Genomic DNA, 20,577 nt, shown 5'->3' with positions numbered 1-20,577 from the left:
TTGTTCTTGGTTTTGTCTGAAAAGACCAAAATCCTCTTTTTGTTCTTGAAAACAACCTGGTAGTAAATGAATTGACTTGGGGAGCAGGTGCTGTTTACAAAGAGCGTTGCTATTGGAAACTGCTCTTTTGATTGGCCTTTGCTTCCTTAGGAAGCCACCGAAGGAGTTCTTCTGAAGCTTTTTGTTTTCAGGCCTTTCATTGATGATACATCCACATATGCAGAACTTTTACTCAGTGCTTCTGTAAAATAAACCCTCTGTCCTTTCTTTTGGTGTCTGCTGCTCAGCTCATGTGCCTCACGACTGGTTTAGCTGTTTTTTTCCCCAAGATTTAAACTCAATCTGCAAAGCTCTGTCCACGAAATATCAATAATTTGTAGGTGTTCTCTTTAAAAGTCCTCTTCATAATTAAGAGTTCAGTTAAAAACATAAAAGAATATAAAATAAATTAAAGATATTAATTTTTTTATGATTACAAATTTTTAAACCAGAAGAAATGAGATGTTATCAGTAATTGTGCAGAATTATTTGATTTCTTAACCAATTTCAGTTCTATCTTTAAAAAATCTTTTCAATAATCACAAAAGGAATAATCATCCAATATGCAAAACTCTAATTAGGAGTCAGGTTGAAACACAATGCATGTGATCAGTGAAGTATCTCAAGGGCTCATCGGGTTATCAGGTGGAGTGCCCTGAATATTGTTCTTTAATTTGAATGATATTATTCACGGTCTTAAAATTTTGTAGGCTCAACAAATTAGAATAATACGAAAGGAATCTTGATATTCATAATTTTTAATGCTAAGTTAATTCATACAATGCAATTTAAGGCTTTTAAGACCTTTTTATGCTTTAATCCATTCATAATCTTTAACCTCATACCTCTAAAATTCTAGGAAGAATTAGTTTTTATAAAAGAATATTATGGAGATTTACCTGGTAAAATTACTTACCCTTTTATGAACAAAGAAGATTCATTAGACTAAAAAGCAAATATGCTACATACTTTCTAGCTCCAAAAAAGAATAAAGGACAACCATCTATGTTTTCCTTTCTCTGCTAGCTGCCAGAAAGCTTTTAGAAAAGTCATTGCCCAAATTATGCTTATTGCATCGTATGCCTCAAAACAGTTAGTGCTTTTATGGCTTACTTATAGTCTGTATTTTTTTTCATTCTTGAATGCCATATATAGTATTATTTTTGTTTTCTAAGCTGCCTCATATTTGTTCAAAGTGTTTGGGTAGCCTCAGAAATAAATAACAGTCTATCGTATGTATTTGATCAGGGCCAGCTCCATGTGTGTGTGACCAGTGCACCGGAAAGGACCCCTGCTCCTCAGGGCCCCATGCTTGGGGTTTAATGCATTGTGATCTCCATCTTAAAAATTTTAATAGCTTTTTCTTTGAATTTGTGTTTTGTAAATGAATTTCTATGGAATAGTGGAGCATGGGCTGAGTGGTTGTTGCCTCAGTTAACGTGAACGTGCAGACCCAATTCCCTGCCTCTCTGGGATGGGGATGGGCCTCCTGCTCCTTGCCTCAGTGCTGCAGACCCTGCCTGGCCTCCACTTCCCACCCCTGGTCCAGGACACATGATACCCTCTGCCCAGCTGGTTGATGATGTTACTTCAGTAGGGGCACCCACATTCCACTCTTTGTCCTCCACCCCTTTTGAGGACCTGGGTATAAATATGGGGAAGGGTCAAGATTGGTCATGTTCACAGTATCTTAGGGTGGTAGCTATCTCCCTCCCAGGTTGGCAGCATGATGGCATGTTTGGTAAGTCACTTGGAGGAGACCTTTCACCCACCCTCAATTCAGGTAACAAGTGCATCCCAGAGTGGAAGTTATAATGTCTTAGTTGTTGCCTTCTGCCATGAGTTGGCGATGAGCTTGTGGAAAGCAGAAATTGATGCCCTCACAATCAAGGCCACATTTTCATTTTTCACTGGCTACCACAATTATGTTATCTGCTCTATTTATGACAAATTTAATTTTATGGTTCATTCACTTTCACTTATTATGCCTTTTCTTTTTGCATGCAGAGTTGTTTAAACTAAAATCTTTTAGAATATTCAGTTGAGTGAAGATATACAGGATATATGATTTCTAACTAGTGAATCTGGTAAATTGAGGTTTTTAGTCACCATAAATATTAATGCAAACTTCAAATGTTAAGTTAAATAATCATGCTTCTATAGGAAGACTTTTCCAAGGTCATATAATGCAGTTTAAAAGAGGTTGCAACATCAGAATTCCCTACAAATTAATAACCTAGCCTTTATAGGGTCTAACTGATAATTTCTAAACCATATGTGTATAATCTGTAATAAGCACACCTGATAAAAATCAGGAGTTATAAAGATGGAATTTGAATATGCTTATGTTTTATTATTAAAATGAATAGGAAAACTAATTTTCCATACTTATATATTAAATATGCCATATGCTTGCTACTCCTCTGCATTAAATACATGCCACATTAACCACCTGCTCTTCTAATCTAATGCTGATAGTAATCAGTTGTGGAGACCCAGGTATACCAGCCAATGGACTGAGATATGGAGATGATTATGTGGTTGGACAAAATGTGTCCTACATGTGCCAGCCAGGCTATACAATGGAATTAAATGGTTCCAGAATCAGGACATGTACAATTAACGGCACATGGAGTGGAGTAATGCCAACTTGCAGAGGTATGATAATGATTGCTTCAGTATTTATAAATGTTAACCATCATATATATCCTTATTCTTTATATGAAAATTTAAAGTAAATTTAAATTATTTTATGTACTCAGTTTCTTTTTTTTTTTTGCACTAAAATTTGTCTGCTAACATTTTTATTTTAAACCATATACATTAAAATATTTAGGATTTAAAAATATTTCCACAAATATCTTATTGTGATTTATGACAAAGCACTTCAATGCAACCAAAACAATAAAAATATTATGTAATTTAATATGTAACCTTTGTTAATTATATTGATTGATAAACATTTACAATTTAAAAGAGGGCATAACCTTATTATAATTTTAATTTGCTGATTGCCTTAGTTTGCTAAAGGGCTGCCAATGTAATATACCAAAAATGGGTTGGCTTTTATAATGGACATTTTATTAGGGTAAAAGTTTATAGTTTCAAGGTTATGACAATGTCCAAATCAAGCCATCATCAGAGATGCTTTCTTACTAAAGTCAGCTACTGGTGATTCTGGCACATCTCTGCTGAGGTCTCAGCCTTTCCCTCCAGGCCCACCATCTCCTCAAGCTGAGTTCAAACATCAGGCATATGAAATCCTCTCCTCAGTCTTAAGCTGCTCTATAATCCCAGCCTCTCAGGGGTCTGTTTCCTTGCTTCTATGTGCTACTGATTCTAGCCTCTGGCCTTCAGGACCTCCCTCAGCCTCTCAGGGCTTCTTTGGACCTCTCTCTCACATGACTCTCTTTCTCTCTGTGTCTCTCCTTATGTTCTTAGTTTATAAATGACCCAGCAAGAGGGCCAAGTCCCAACCTGGTCATGCCTCACTGGTATAGTCCAGTCAAAAGTCCTAAATTGATCTAATCAAGTAATCTAACCAAAGGCCCCTAACTGAATTTAATGCAATCAAAGGGCCCCACACTCAGAGGAATGGGTTAGTTCAAGGACAAATCTTTTCTGGGATTCACAAAATTCACCAATTCTCTTGAACAAAGTCATCCTAGATGTGGGAAGAAAAATCTTCATTATTTGAGAATGGCCAACCATAATTATTGACCTGTAGTTTTTTCCTAAAGAAAGGGAGAAACTGTTTATTCAAAGAAAGCAATCTTGAAAAACAATCTTTTGGTCCATATAGGCATTGATTTGTTATGTATGCTATTTGTTTTTTTTTCCCTTTGGAAACAATTTCACAATTTTTATTTTTTATTATTTTTTGCCAACTCTATGATTACTTGCAGAATAACTTAGAGGCAATATTGGACAATTTACATTGTTTCATAATAATTTTGATTTTGAATAATTTAAGTTTTTAGACATTTGTTTTAAGTACTTTAGAACAATATAAGAGTCCCTGATATATAATCTATCAGAAAATAATAATTCCAATGTGTTTGTCTTTTTCCTCTTGATTATACATTTTCTGAATCAGATTGCTATAAACAAAGTTAGGATAAAAATATGTAAATAGACATATTTTAGAAGTTATTTTATACATTCACTAATTTTGTGGATAATGGTGTTAACCAATTCCACAAAATTATTCATAAATGTTGCAAGCTATCAAAATACTATCATTCACCTTTTTTTAAAAGATTTATTTTTTATTTATTTCTCTCCCCTTCCCCTCCCTAATCCCCTCATTGTCTGCTCTCTATGTCCAGTTGCTGTGTGTTCTTCTGTGTCCTCTTGTGTGAGCAGTACCTGTAATCTGTGTCTCGTTTTGTTGCATCATCTTGCTGTGTCAGCTCTCCGTGTATGCAGTGCCATTCCTGGGCAGGCTGCACATTTTTTTGCACTGGGTGTCTCCCCTTACAGGGCGCACTCCTTGCATGTGGGGCTCCCCTATGCATGGGACACCCCTGCATGGCATGGCACTCCTTGCGTGCATCAGCAGTTGTTTGTGGGCCAGCACATCACACGGTCAGGAGGCCCTGGGTTTGAACCTTGGACCTCCCATGTGGTAGGCAGATGCCCTATCCATTGGGCCAAATATGCTTCCTACAGTCATCATTTTTTTAATTTCAAAGTTGGTACTCCACATTTTCACCTTTTCCCTTCATCTCTGTCACTTTATCAAACCCATCTTGGTTAAAGACAACTTAAAACAAGTAAAACGTAAATGTTTAAACATTTATTAAATGTGCATTCACCAACTGCATAGTGAATTTTAACATATGATTCTAAGTGGTTTTATATATAAATCTAGGGGAGTCAATCTGGATATTTTAATGGGATACATGATTTTTTTTTCAAAAATGTAATGTTACTCCCAAATTTCTTGATACCATACTTTAGCTATCTAGACAACCCAGCTCTGTTTAAAGGTCATTGGAAAATAATTTTATATAAAACCAATAATTTATCAGCTACAATATACTGAATAGGTTAGCCTCTATTTGTCTTTCCTTGGATGTCAGGAAACTTGCTATTTTATAAGACAATGTCTGACAACCAGTAGCCATTATGTTGCCAAGAAATAGTTGCATCCTATAGGGATTAATTTCAGGGATGTTTCAGGAATGCTACCAGGATAAAAAAACATGTCACATATATTGTCCTCCAAAAGGTTAAATTAGCACATATGCTTCTTCTAATGATTTTTTTTTTTTTTTACAGCCAGGATATTTCGACAGCTGTGTCTAATCACTTTTAATGTAATTGCAGCTGTTACCTGCTCAAATCCTCCCCAGGTCTCTAATGGAAGGTTGGAAGGAACAAATTTTGACTGGGGCTTTAGTATTAGCTACATCTGTTCTCCAGGCTATGAACTATCCTTTCCTGCTGTTTTGACCTGTGTAGGAAATGGCACCTGGAGTGGGGAAGTACCACAGTGCTTACGTAAGTATTATTTCTATACTTAATAGTATGTGTCCCATTTTCATTCCCTTAGAATCACTTTACTAACATTACAACTGCTATTTCAAATTTTCCTATTTTGCTAAGATGAATACGGGATGGTAAGGTCCTTCCAATGCCTCATTAAAATTCAAGGAAAAATTACTATTTACAAATGTAAATTTTCATGTAATACAATCCTTATGTTCTTTCTGCACTGATTTCAAACTGTAAATTAAACTTCTTGTTTGCAGACTTTTCATGTTTTAAAATCATTCCTCAATCTAAACACCTCTTTAGATTAATTCTAAACTTATTCTATTTCTGTCCATTTTATCTAAGAAGAATGCTCTGTAATTTACCTCAAAATCTCCTTCTGCAATAAACACAGGACACTTCTCTATTTTCATTCAAATCAAGTTCTTTTGATGGCATAAGAGCAGAGGAACAAGAGGTTTTTTTTTTGTTTGTCTTTTACAGAGGTCACAGTTTGCTAACTAAATACACTAGAAAATTGTTTTTTCAGGATTAATTTGGAGGAATAGAAAACAAAATATAAGTCAGATTTCTGTTTTACACAAATGATTGTGTCCCATGATTTGAACAGTACTCGCTGAGAGGAGTATCTAGTGCTGTCACCTACCTTCCTACCTTTCCTTCCCAGCTTGTGGAAGGAATACTCACTACCAGTCCCCAAGACTTTGAAGTTAGACAGGGCAAACTGACTAAGCAGTTCAGATCCCTCCAGGGTCTTCTTATCTCTTTCAGAGTATAAGCCAAATTTCCTACAGGCACAACCTTTTCCTTTCTTTCCTTTGATTACAATTATCCTCATACACTCTACTTCAGTCACACTGGCTTCCATATTTTTCCTTGACCATCAGCCTTACTTTGGCACCAGGCCCTTTATGTTTGGTGTGCCCAGAAATTTCCTTTTATTCTTTCAACTTTTACTAAAAATGCTTTTTCTCAGTATTTTCTTCCAAGGTCACTTTATTTTTAATTCCAAATAACGACAGAAAATAGTGCCTTTGAATTTTGCTCCTTAAAACATAAATTTCACTGTCTTGTGTGTGTCTTCTTTTCAAATATATACTCCTTGAAGGAAGAGATTTCTGTTTGTTTTGTTCACCTCTAGATCTCTGGTATATAGCTTGGTGTTGAGCAGATACAAAAACTTACTATAATGTTATTGTAATTAAATATTAGTTAATAATTACAAACTAATTATGGTAATTTGCTATCGATATAGGCATAGAAAAATAAACCAATGTTATAGAAAAGAGAGGACAAGACCACGCACAGAAACTTGATATATTATCTGCATACATCATTTTTTTTTTTACTTTGCAGATATCATGTTTTTACAGTTGAAGGTTTGTGGCAACCCTGTTGCATTAAGCTAGTCTACTGGTGTCATTTTTCCAATAGCATGTGCTCAGTTTGTGTCTATGTGCCACGTTTTGATAATTCTCACAATATTTAAAATTTTTTATTATTATTAGATCTGTGATCTTTGATATTATTATTGAAATTGTTTTGGGGTTCCACAAACCACACCCATATAAGATGGCAAACAATCAGTAAATGTGGGTGTTCTGACTTCTCCACCAACCTGCCATTTCCCATTTCTCATGCCTTCCTATTCCCTAAGACACAATAATATTGAAATTGGGGCAATTAATAACCCTACAATGACCTTTACATATTCAAGTAAATGGACTACTTGCATTTCTCTGACTTTACATCAAAAGCCAGAAATGATTAAGCTTAGTGAAGAAGGCATGTTGAAAGCTGAGACAGACTGAAAGTAAGACATCTTGTACCAAATAGTTAGACAAGTTATGAGTGGAAAGGAAAAGTTCTTGAAGGAAATTTAAAGTGCTAGTCTAATGAACACACCAATGTTAAGAAAGTGAAACAGACTTATTGTTGACATGGAGAAAGTTTTAGTGGTCTGGAAAGAAGATCAAAGCAGCTTTAAGATTCCCTTAATCCAAAGCAAGGCCCTAACTCTCTTCAGTTCTGTGAAGTCTGAGAGAGGTGAAGGAGCTGCAGAAGAAAAGTTTGAAGCTAATAGGGGTTGGCTCATGAGCCATCTCCTTAACATGAAAAGTACAAGGTGAAACAGCAAGTGCTTATGTAGAAGCAGCAGCAAGTTATCTGCAAGATTTAGCAAAAATAATTTATGAAGGTGGCTACACTAATGAAAGGATTTTTTCACTGTACATGAAACAGGCTTATATGGAAGAAGATGCCATTTAGGATTTTCACAGCTAGAGAGAAGTCAATACCAGGCTCCAAAGGGCAGGCTGATTAGGTTAGGATTAGGGTTAGGGTTAGAGTTAGGGTTAGGGTATTGTTAGGGGTGACTTTAAGTTGAAGCCAATGCTCATTTACCAGTCTGAAAATCCCATGGTCCTTAAGAATTATGCTATATCTACTCTGCCTATGCTATATAAGTGGGGAAAAAAAGCCTGTATATCAGCAAGTCTGTTTATAATATGGTTTACTGAATATTTTAAACCCACTGTTGACTGTTGAGACCTACTGTTCAAAAAACAAAACAAAACAAGAATAAGCAAAAAAAACCAAAAAACAAAAAACACCTGCTTTTCAAAATATTACTGCTCTTTGACAATGTACCTGACCACCCAAAAGCTCTGATGGAGATGTGCAATGAAATTTATGTTGATTTCATGACTACTGACACAACATCCGTTCTGCAGCCTGTGGAACAAGGAGTAATTTTGACTTTCAAGTGTTATTATTTAAGAAATATGTATTATAAGGCTATAGCTGCCATAATAAGTGAGTCCTCTGATAGATCTGGTCAAATTCAATTGAAAACCTTCTAGGAAGGATTCACCATTCTAGATGCCATTGAGAACATTTGTGATTCATGAGAGAAGATAAAATTATCAACATTAACAGGAGGTTGGAAGAAGTTGGTTACAACCCTAATGGATGACTTTGAGGGATTCAAAACTTCAGTGGCAAAAGTAACTGCAAATGATGTGGAATTAGCAAAAGTACTAGAATTAGAGGTGTAGGCTGAATATGTGACTGAATTGCTGCAATGTCATGATAAAACTTGAATGGATGTGGTGGTGCTTCTTACGAATGAGCAAAGAAAGTGGTTTCTTGAGATGGAATCTACTCCTGGTGAAGATGCTGTGGACATTGTTGAAACGACAACAAAGGAATCAGAAGAGAACAAAAACTTAACTGATAAAGCAACAGCAGGATTTGAGAGGACCGACACCAATTTTGAAAGAAGTTCTACTCTGGGTAAATACTGTCAAACAGCATCACATGCTACAGAGAAATCTTTCATAAAAGAAAGAGTCGATCAATGTGGCAAACTTCATTGTTTTTTTTTTTAAGAAATTGCCTGAGACACACCAGCTTTCAACAACCACCACCTTGATCAGTCAGTAGCCATAACCTTGAGGCAAGACCCTCTACCAGCAAAAAGATTACAACCTACAGAAGGTTCAGATGATGTTTAGCATTTTGTAGCATTAAAGTATTTTTAATTACGTATGCACATTGCTATTTTTAGAGATAATGTTATTACACACTTAGTAGACTATAGTATAGTGTAAATGTAACTTTTATATGCATTGGGAAAAAAAAATAGTGTGATTCACTTATTGTGATATTAGCTTATTGTGGCGGTCTGGAATCAGACCCATAATATATCTGAGGTATGTCCGTATACAGCCAATCAGTGGGGAAATATTGATATTTCAATTAATACTGCAGGACAATTAGTTTTCTCTCACTCACACATACACACATATGATCCCTTCTTCATCCTATATGACAAATCAATGTCAGATTTATTAAATGTAAAAGACAAACCAAAAAATGTTTTATTGATGTCATAAAAGAATATCTAAATGACCTTAGGGTAAAAAGGTTTTCTTAAACAAGATGCTAAATGTGCAATCTATAAATTAAACAATGAAAAAAGTCAGCTACATTAAAATAAAAAAAAAATTATCATCATCCAAAGACCAGCCACAAACTTGAGGAATATAATTACTATGCATAAAATGGCAACGATATTTTGAATATATAAGGAATTCCCAGAAAGGAAAAGACAGGACAAAAAATGGACTAAAGACATAGATAGACATTTAATAGCCATCAGATTGAAAGAAAAAGTTGAACAACATCAAATCTTGGTGAAGATGTGGAGAAAGGGAAACTTCTATATACTGATAGGTGTGTAAATTGATACAAAAATTTACTAAAGTAGTTGCTATTATTTTGTAGCAATGCTCCAAAATGCACTCATCAAGTGTAATGAATGTACCACACTAATGAAAGAAATTGTTGATGTGGGAGGAGTGGGGAGTGTGGGAAGTGGAGTATAAGGGAAGGTTTTATATTTTAATGTAACATTTTATGTGAATTATGTATCTTTTTGGAATTGTATTCATAAGTATATGCTCTACTGAAAATTTTGTACATGTGCATAAGAATACTAATATCAAATTTGTTATAGTATCAAAAGTAAACAATACAATGTTTAAGCATGGATATCACTAATCTATGTAATGAATGAAGTAAAGTTATCAAGAAATGTATGGAAATCAGAAGCCCAGATTTCAGGGTGAGAGAGAGAGACAGTAAGAAAGAGAGAGAGAGAGGATTGAGAAGTATATGTGGTTGCTTCCCACTTCTTTCTTTCTGTTTGAATAGAGGTAAGATTTTGAGATGAATGACTAAGCAGAAATATGCAAGGGAAACACGTTAGAATCAGGTTATGAAATAACTTAGTGATAGAAATGATTACTTATTTTGAAATGCTCATTGATGATGTTTACTGATCAAAGATTTATTAAAATCAAAATGAGGTAAACAAGACAAGGTCTCTGGACTTTGATTTTATTTTATTAGATGTGCGTGGATGCCAAGTAGCACCAAAATCTACAATATCCAAGAGATAGTGAAAATTAAAAACAATAAATTAATGGTAATTGTGTTACTTTATTCTGAAAAATTTCCTCTCCATATATTTTGCTTTAATATTTAGTGATTGTCTTTAACTTTGTTTTAAAAAGAAAAAAAAACTTTGAATAGTTTTGAAAATTCAAGTTTTTCCTAATGTTTTAGATTTTAGGGAAGATCTTTCTTTGAACATTGAGCCAAGATCAAGGTTCTCTGTAATTGGAGTATCCATACTTTCCAGTTTACTGGGACGGTATCCTGCCATTTAGAACCTTTTTTTCACTCTCATGTGTCTTGGCTTGGATGATACATTTTATAGTCATGCAACGTAAAATGTGTTATGGTAGTAGTTATTCTTAAAGAGGGTTTGTTGTTATTTATTTTTAGAGGTCAATTAACTCTCAGGTACTTAATTTTCAAACTTAAAACTTGAAAGCATTTGATGTAGGTAACTTTGGCTTGTTTACTACATTTGTGATGATCCAACCTTATCTCTTACTCTGGCCTCTTTAATCTTCTTCCAACATGCCAGACTTGCCCTAGCATAGGACTTGGACAATGCTGTTTCCAGTCTCTAAAATACTGTCCCTAGGGATGTCTGTATGCCTAAATATTTTGTATCCTCCAAATCCCTTCTCAATATGGGACACCTTGTCACCTTATTTTAAAATTTGCCTGCTCCCTGCCACAAACACACAATCCTGGTCTCCTTCCCCTGCACTGTTTTTCCCCATAGGACTTATCACCTTCCCACAGGATATTTTACTTGCTTATTATGTTATTGTTTGTTTGCTTCCCTCATAAATATATAAATTTCACAAGGGCAGGTGACAACATTATTTACTCAACAAATAATTTGAATGGAAACATCTAATCGATTTGGTTAAAAATTCTATCAAGTTGATCTATTCAGTGTTTTTTTTTTTTTTGTAGAACATGGAGATTGCTTAGTTTTGTATAGATTTAGTCTTTGTTGGCCTTCTTTTCTTTTATTAAAACACATACTCAAAAGCCACTCACCGATTTTGAAGAGAAAGGCAACTCTATACAAAGATAAGTGCTCCAAATTTCAGCAGAATAAAACAAAAGGAGTATCATCTTTCTTTTTATTTATCTAAAAAGTCTGAGCAATTAAGAGAGTACAATATAGTTTATGACTTGGTCCTTATGACAGAGCCCACCTGTGAATCCCATACCTTCCCAAGAGTACACTCCAACTTTGCAGTTTATATGTACAAACATATGGTTCAATTATGATGAATAAAAAACAAAGTTAATCTACATTTATTAAGGTAGCCTATAAGGTGGAAACTATCAGAATTAAACTACTATTTTGAGTATTATACTGAGATTGGCATTTTATTACTGTTGATATAAACTAGAAAAAAATCAGTCATCGTATTGGGACAGATTAATATGTGCAATACAGTTGTCATCATTTTTCTGAATTGTTTACATTGCAGAATCCTAAATCATTAGCAAAAAGAAGTATCTTTTTTTTTTCTTTTTCACATGCAGCAAAATTTTGTGGTGACCCAGGAGTACCTGCCCAAGGAAAAAGAGAAGGCAAAAGCTTTATCTACCAGTCAGAGGTTTCATTCAGTTGCAATTCTCCTTTTATATTGGTGGGATCAAGCACCAGAATATGTCAAGCAGATGGCACTTGGAGTGGCTCATCACCTCATTGCATCGGTAATAATGATTAAAGTGGATTAAGCTCAGTAATTTTGAAATTAATAGATGGTGACATTTCATGGTTTTCTTTATCCTATATATTATAGTTGGCTAAGTATGAAAAATAAACGTAAAATGTAGAAGCAATTGGAGAGTTACTCTAACTGAAAATATGATAATATGATATTGCTTTTAGCATTTTAAACTTCTAGAATAATCACTTAAGATAATTTTCTTATTTATCAATAAAATGAAGAAGGAAAAAGCTTTCAGGTTAAATAGCATTAGTAAGTACTAGTATTTGTATACATCTTTATAATTAATAATGCATATTCATGTGATATTCAAATTGTTCCTAAAATATCCAAAAGATATACTGTACTGATTTTAAAATGTCAGTAATTACATTTATGTAATACTAAAATGAAATGACACATTTGGTAAATTAACCAAATAATCTGCCATACAAATGAGCCAACTCAGAGAATATCAGCCCTACCTAGAATATACTTATGACTGAATTTCCTACAGGTGTCTGTGAGGAATCCAAATAACTAAGTCCTGGTTCTGGGGAAAAAACAAAACAAAACTCTTAATTCTTTGAGGAGAATATTAGTTTACCTGAGATTGCAGTTTAGTTAGCACCTTGAACAAATGTTTTATGCAAGTATGCTCCTCTCATAGACTTCATTTTCCCTTTTTTTTAAAACATAAATTTTATTTCAAATGCAAAAAATAAAATAACAGGCAAAAGCAGCTTAACAAGTTTGGAAGCATTACTCTAAATAATTCTCTACTCTACAGACACTTTCATCTCATCTATTTCTTAAAACAAACTCAGTTGTTCCTCTAGTGTTCAGAAAGATGCACAAATGAGCACAGATTGATTAAATGACATGATCAAGGTCTCCTTATTAATGAAGAAAAGGAGACAAATGCATCATCATATTCATATCTCTTGAAACTAAATTCTATATATTTTTGACCTTTAGTATTGATATAGTAACTTCTTTGCTCTTGCTACAAAAATATTACATTAGTGTTAACTATAGTCTGTAAGTCACATTAGTTATATTTTCCCCATTTATTACCATATTCTTAACACTGTGCAGTAGAAGAACATTTATGTTCTTCCAAAAGTGCTAGAAGGTGTAGTTAGAGCAGTTAGGCAAGGAAAAAGATATATGAAAGGCACCCAAAAAGGAAAGGAAAAAGTAAAATTTTGCTATTTGCTGATGACATGATTTTACACTTAGAAAATCCTGGAAAATCCATAACAAATTGTCTAGAACTAACAGACTATTTCAGCAAAGTAGTGGGATACAAGTATAATATGCAAATAGCAATAGCAACTCTATATGCTATTAAGGAGCAATCTGAGGAGGATTGCAAATATTGCTATTTGCAATAGCAACTAAAAGAATAAAATATGTAATAATAAACTTAACCAAGGACTTAAAAGACCTGTATTCAAAAAATTATAAAACATTGTTAAAAGAAACCAAAGATGATCTAAATAAATGGAAAGGTTTTTCTGTGTTCATGGGTTGGAAGACTAAATATCCTTAAGATATCACCTCTACTCAAATTGATCTACAGATTGAATGCAATCTCAATAAAAATTCCAAAAACCCTCTTTGTAGAATTGGAAAAGCCAATTATCAAATATTTCTGGGCGGGTAAGGGCTCCCTAATAGCCGAAAATATTTTTAAAAGAAAAAGTTGGAGGAGTCTCCCTACCCAACATTAAGCATATTATCTAGCTAAAGTGATAAAAATAGTGTGGTACTGGCATAAATATGGACAGATTGACCAATGGTATTGAATCAGGAGTTTGAAAATAAACTCCCACATTCACAGTTAAGTGATTTCTGACAAGCCTGTCAAACCCACTCAGCTGAGTCAGAGTAACCTATTCAATAAATGGTGATGGGAAAACTGGATATCCATATCTGAAAGGAAGAAAGAGGATCCCTATCTCACAACTTATACAAAAAATTAACTCAAAATGGATCAAGGAACTAAATATAAAAACTAGAACCATAAAACTCCTAGAAGAAAAAGTAGGAAAACATCTTCAAGATCTTATGGTTAGGTGGTGGTTTCTTGGACCTTAGACCCAAAGCACGAGCAATGAAAGAAAAATAGATAAATGGGACATCAAAATTGAACACTTTTGTGTTTCAAACAATTTTGTTAAGGAGGTAAAAAGATAACCAACTCAATGTGAAAATATCTTCAGAAATCACATATCTGACAAAGGTATGATTTCCTTGTTATTTAAGGAGATCACACAACTTAACAACAAAAAGACAAGGAAACCAATTAAAAAATGGGCAAAAACTTGAGTAAAATTTTTCCAAAAAGGAAATTCAAATGCCCAAAAAGGCACATGAAAAGATGTTCACCATCACTAGCTATTAGGGAAACACAGATCAGATCTACAATGAGATATTTCATGCCTTATAGAATGGCCATTATTTAAAAAAACAGAAAACTACAAGTGCTGGAGAGAATGTGGAGGAATAGAAACACCCCTTCACTGTTGGTGGAAGTGTAAGATGGTGCGGACTCTGTGGAAGACAGTTTGGCAGTTCCTTAGGAAGCTAAATATAAAACTTTAATATGATCCAACAATCCCACTATAAGGAATATATTCAGAAGAAATGACAGAAGGATGCAAACATATTTGCATACCAATGCTCATAATGGCATTATTCATAACTGCTAAAAGATGGAAAGACCTAAGTGTCTGTCAACTGATGAATGGATAAACAAAATGTGGTATATACATAGGATGGAATACTATTCAGCTGTAAGAAGAGATAAATTGAGAAAGAACATGACAACATGGATGAACCTTGAGGACATTATGTTGAGTGAAATAAGCCAGACCCGAAAGGACAAATAATGTATGGTTTCACTGATACAAACTAAAAACGACGAGTAGACTTATAGAGTTGGATTTTAGAGAATAGCTTGGTTGGAGACAGAAAGTTGGTTAAGAAGGTGGAGCTGATGATTACAGAATGTATAATAAGGTCAATTGTAAATATATGGTAATGGATAGATTTGATGGTAGTACGTTATAATGAGTGCTACAAACACTGTTGATTTAGGATGTTATTGTGGCTGAAATGGATAGTCTAGGGAGGGTAATGTAATGTTAGAGGACAGCTGGAGTATAATCTAGGAACTGTATGTAAGTGATTTTGGTGGTAGATGATGATTGTGGTTAATAATATAATACAGGAATGTTCCACTTCTACAAAGTGTTAAGAATATGGTGATTCATGGGGAACATATAACTATTGTAATTCATTTTGTCTTTCTATTCATGGAGTTAGATGGGTGTCAAAGAACCTTGTCTTAGAAGGGTTCAGGTTTCAAGAATTGCATATTTTGGGTTAAGGACAGTTGACCTGAATTTTTTACTTTAAGATTAGCACGCTTGTGCATAGAAAGATACTATTATAGCTACAATCTTCATCATTACCCAGGACCTAGTCATTAAACCTCATATCATTTAAAATTATTTTGTATGAGAAAAATATATTTGTTATAATTTTAGAGAAATAATATATTTTTTATCTTCATTTTAGAACCCACCCGTACCTCGTGTGAAAACCCAGGTGTGCCACGGCATGGATCTCAAAATAATACATTTGGATTTCAAGTGGGTGCTTTAAATAAATATTTCCATTTAGTATAAAACAAGGTCAAAGGTTTCTCTGGTTCTTGTGCATATAATCCTGATGACGCATAGTAGAAAAAAGTCACTTATTTGGATTCACAGAAACATAGAAAAGGTAACAGGCATCAAAAAAGTCAATGAAAGGTTGGAAGTAAAAGGAATTTAAAATAAAATATGCTTCAAGAAAATGGCCTAACAACATAAAGATAAAATGGAAAAAAAAGTGAGCCTAGAAAAATCCAGGAGCAGTAAGTAATTAAGTAGGAGAGGGAGTGAATGAGTTAACTCTATAGTAATGTATGAGATCATTGAGGAAAATAAAGACGGGAAGTATTAATGGAGACATGGAGTTAGCATGAAACATGGAGTTAGCAAATATAAGTAAATATAATGATTCGATAAGACTGTAATTGTGTATAAGCCTAAATTATTTTTTAAACATTGTCATTGATGTGGGAAATTTTTGAAAAATAATTTAACCATAAGCTATTATTGCTCCTCATATAGCTGGGTTGTTATATTAGAATTCTTTAGCATGCCCAGTCATGTGAAGACAACTTTCTTGTTCTCTTTTTCCAATTTAGGTTTTATGTAGAGATTCAGCAAGTATGCCTTTTCAGGGGCTTAAGGGGAGCCAGAGTGCATACTGATTCTAAAAGGAAATAGCCAATTTACACATTACCAATTGCCTCATGTTGCAGGGTTTTCTAAATTGAGCTATTCTGTGTGAAATTCAGTGTGAACCTGAAGAACATCCATTTCTAAAAGAAGTGCTCATCAAAGGTGCCATATTTTCTTGCTAAAAATAGTTTCCATTTATCTACAGTTCAGGCACAGTATGAACATTGATTTGATAGCATTTCCAATTCTTCCAGTTTGCCTTAGTTCTGTCCAGATAATACAAAAGTGTAAAAGAGTGTCTCAGTCTCTATTATATTAGTGTTTCTGAAGAACTTCAGATTCATACATCCATAAAAGCTTTGATCAGTTGATCTTAATCCTGAAAAATGGACAACTAGCTAAACAGGATTAGTCCTCATCATAAAGAAACAGAATGATATGACTTGCTTTAATCAAAGAGCAATTAATGACAATATCCTGACAGAATACACAGTAGATGCTAGTGTATGTGCACTAAATCAAGCTGGTTTTGAGGGAATATGAGTGCTTTCTAGTAAACATTCTTTAGGTAATAGAAATGAAAATGTTTAGGATTGGGTCCAGAATAGTCATACTGTGAAATGAATAGAAAATTATTAATACTAAATTTTAAGAATTCTACCAGAATCTTTGAAAAATGTTACCATAATGTTAACCTAACCCTGAATTCATATTATTTGTGCTAAGAAACATATATTAGATCATTATATTCTATTTAGATAAGAAAATAGATTAAAGATCAATTATGGTAAAGTCTGTATTATATTTATTGATTAATCTCTATTAAATTGCTAATAATATACTATGTTATATTAGAGACATTCATTTTCTTACATGGATATGCCAGATTTGGATATATGTATTTGTGGCTATACAAAGATATTGATATGCATAGAGCCAAATGAATAAAAAGTTATATATTTCTAACTAATACCAATTTATTGGTGGATTCCAAATAAATATGGCCTTTTATCTTATCGTTTATCATAAGAGTCTTTATCAGTTGAGAAAGTCTCATGCTTGGAGGTAATAGAAACTAAAAAATAAAGCTTTATAAACAATGTGTGCATATGTCCCAGTTGCCAAGAGAAAGAACCTAGGTGAGACTCACCAAGGCTGGATTCTAGGAACTGGACAACTGCATACTTGGTCTCCTCCACGTCTCCCTATTCATTTACTTCCATTTTGTCTTTGTAGATTGGCCATATGGCCAAGACTGAAGTGCTTCTATTTATATCTCAGCAACACACAGAAAGTGATTAATTAATAATATCTCAATCTGAGTTTCAACCTTCCAGAGAGGGAACTGAATGCCCCAGTTTTTATATCTGCCTCCGTTTTATGTAGATATCCAGGAGTAGTTAGCTGTGAAATAAAAATACAGCTATGAGACAACAACTTCAAGGAGGGACAAGAAAAAGGGGAAAGTTACAAATTGCAGAAAAACTAAAATAATTTTCTTATGATATTCTTATTTTTTACTTTATTCACTTTCTCTTCCTATATAGATTTATAAAGTACATACAACATACATATAGTTATTAACATCTAAGAGTTTATCATCTGTTGCTAGAGATTATGAAAACTACTGTTCAAAAAACATTCAATATAATTTATCTTTTCATTCAAAGTATTACAAATTGAAACAATTTTTTGGCCAGAAATAGATTGGTAGCAATGAGATTAGTTGTCAAAATGATTGATTCAACATCTGGATTAATTATAGAGCAAATACCAAATGCAAATTTCAGTAAATACTGTTTCTTTCTTTTCATTGATTTCTGGTCTTTGGATGATATACTATTTGGATTTAGGGTTTGTTGCATAATACTGTTATAGATATAAAATGATTTTAATCTGATCCTTACATATTTAACCCAAAGATATTTAACACCAAGATATTTAACCAAAAGTTATTTATCCCTACAAAAATAATCATAGTGAGGATTATGTAAGATTTACAGTTTACAAATGAAATTAGTTTAGTAGCACTCAAGTATACTGAATGAGGTAAATGTGTTTCATGTAAGGTTTTGTTGCTTTTTTTAAAAAAAAGGTACCAGAAATTATACATGGGAAGCAGGTGCTTAACCACTTAAGTTACATTTGCTCCCCTATATAAAGTTTTATTACTTTTAAATGATGCATATGATGACATAAATTTCAAAAGCAAGAACAACAAAGTATCCACTTTTATTTTTCAATTAAAGCCTTTGGATTATTTTTGTATTATGAATCATAAGATACCTTACAATTCAATTATTCTTAAGCCTGGGATCTCTGGGTTGAAATTGATGCTCAATCAATGAAAACCTCTTGCATTTTCATGTTAAACATATTTGTTATGCCTTCATTTTTATGATCTTGCCTTTCCACTTCAATTTTATTAATATCTATGTATGCCATTTATTAGAAGCTACCTCAAATTTTCTGGCACAATGTGTTTAGTATAAATACATAATATAAAATACAATACAAATGTAAAGTAGCTGTATAAAAATATTTTACAGAGAAAGCATATAAAATGTGTGAAGCCTTAGTAATACATATATTATTATACTTGTTAGGAACCAAGTTGTGTACTCCAGTTAAACAGATTTGTGATATTAAACATTAGAATCAAATAAGTACTGTGATGAAAATGCTATCAAAGCAAGAGTCATTTGCTATGAAATTTTCATAGAAGGGAAAGATAAATCTCATTTAGAATGATCTAAATATATGTATACTAATAATCCTATGATTGGTTATCTAATTTTCAAGAGTTTGGAACTGATAAATACCATTTTAAAGAGGAAAATAAGGAGCTAAAGAAGATAAGTGATATTTAATAATTAAACATGTCTTAAAATTCTGTAATGCATTGCTAACAAGATCTTATTTTGGGCCTATTAAAAGTGGTATTTATTAAAATGCAGGTTATAGTTAAAACTGGATAATATAGATGATTTTTATTTCCTGATATAAAATAATTTTCAATATTATTTTTCACTACATTTACATTAGTTATATTAACAGGACATTTTATTAGTAAATATTAGTGAGAATATTGTGCATATATTTTTCAGACTTTTTTTCAAATAGGATGTAGAAAATTTTGTTGCAACATTCCTTATTTTTTTCTAATCAAATTATTTAGGCATTTTAGAATTTAGTCAGTCAAAGGTCTTATCATGGCAAATTGGGGAAAAAGTCAGACAACTATGTAAAATACAGTTTTATCACTGACAAAATTATTTATTACTGCATTGATATTTGGGGAGAATTTTGACCATTAAGATTTGACTAAAATAAACTTGTAAATAAAAATTGATTACTAAATTGAATATCTCTAGGATATTAAAAATTTGGTATAAGTATTTGTGAATTTGACAAAATCTTTGCTTCTTATTAAATTAAATGATTGATAGTGATATATAGGAAAGATTTAAATAGACTATAATTCTAAAGCATCAGGTTAGTTTCTAAAGCTATAATTATGGTAGCTTCAGGGAAATAAACAGGAATGAGGAAAACAGCCTTAAAAGTAAAAAAACAAAAACAAAACAAAACTATTTAATGCATGTTTCTCAAAAGCTATAAAAGTCCCTCTATTAATATAAAGGTTTGACCAAGTAATCCAATTTTACCTTTCAAAGAACAGACATAATAATTAACTTAATGCTACCTAACAGATGGATGAGATACAACTGCACTTTAAGAAATTGATAGCCATGTTAAATCTTCTTTTTGAGTTCAGTAATACTTTTATATTTTATTATTGGTCTTCCATTTCATTTGAGGCAACATTTTCAAGGCACTTTGCTAAGCTCTGTGTGTACAAGGGTAAAAAATGCTCTGTCTCTGGCCTATGGAAGCTGATATTTGGTATGTGGATCAGAGACATACATGATGTAAAAGATTATTTTATAGGATAGGTGGTAACACTTAAGGTGCTAGAAGTGCATATAAGAGGCAATTTTCCTAACCTGATGCTGCAGTGAAGGCTTTTTACCTTGGTCTAAATCTTTTAGAATAAGAACTAGGAAAAGAAAACTGGGAAAGGC

The 20,577-nt window shown here is 33.1% G+C and overlaps 1 protein-coding gene across 2 annotated transcripts in view; it reads left to right on the top strand.

Moving 5' to 3' along the window:
- The window catches only part of CSMD3 (CUB and Sushi multiple domains 3), a 1,328,729-nt gene that overhangs the window by 1,286,252 nt on the left and 21,900 nt on the right, over positions 1 to 20,577 (top strand). For both annotated transcript variants that reach the window (XM_058275930.2, XM_058275932.2), the window contains 4 exons: positions 2,518 to 2,697; positions 5,371 to 5,544; positions 12,022 to 12,195; positions 15,780 to 15,857. In XM_058275930.2, coding sequence (XP_058131913.1) covers positions 2,518 to 2,697; positions 5,371 to 5,544; positions 12,022 to 12,195; positions 15,780 to 15,857 — 606 coding nt within the window. The remainder of the gene's footprint in view (positions 1 to 2,517; positions 2,698 to 5,370; positions 5,545 to 12,021; positions 12,196 to 15,779; positions 15,858 to 20,577) is intronic.

This window comes from Dasypus novemcinctus, chromosome 14, assembly GCF_030445035.2.
Source record: "Dasypus novemcinctus isolate mDasNov1 chromosome 14, mDasNov1.1.hap2, whole genome shotgun sequence".
In the NCBI taxonomy this organism is placed as follows: Eukaryota; Metazoa; Chordata; class Mammalia; order Cingulata; family Dasypodidae; genus Dasypus; species Dasypus novemcinctus.
This window is presented reverse-complemented; position numbering and strand designations above follow the sequence as displayed.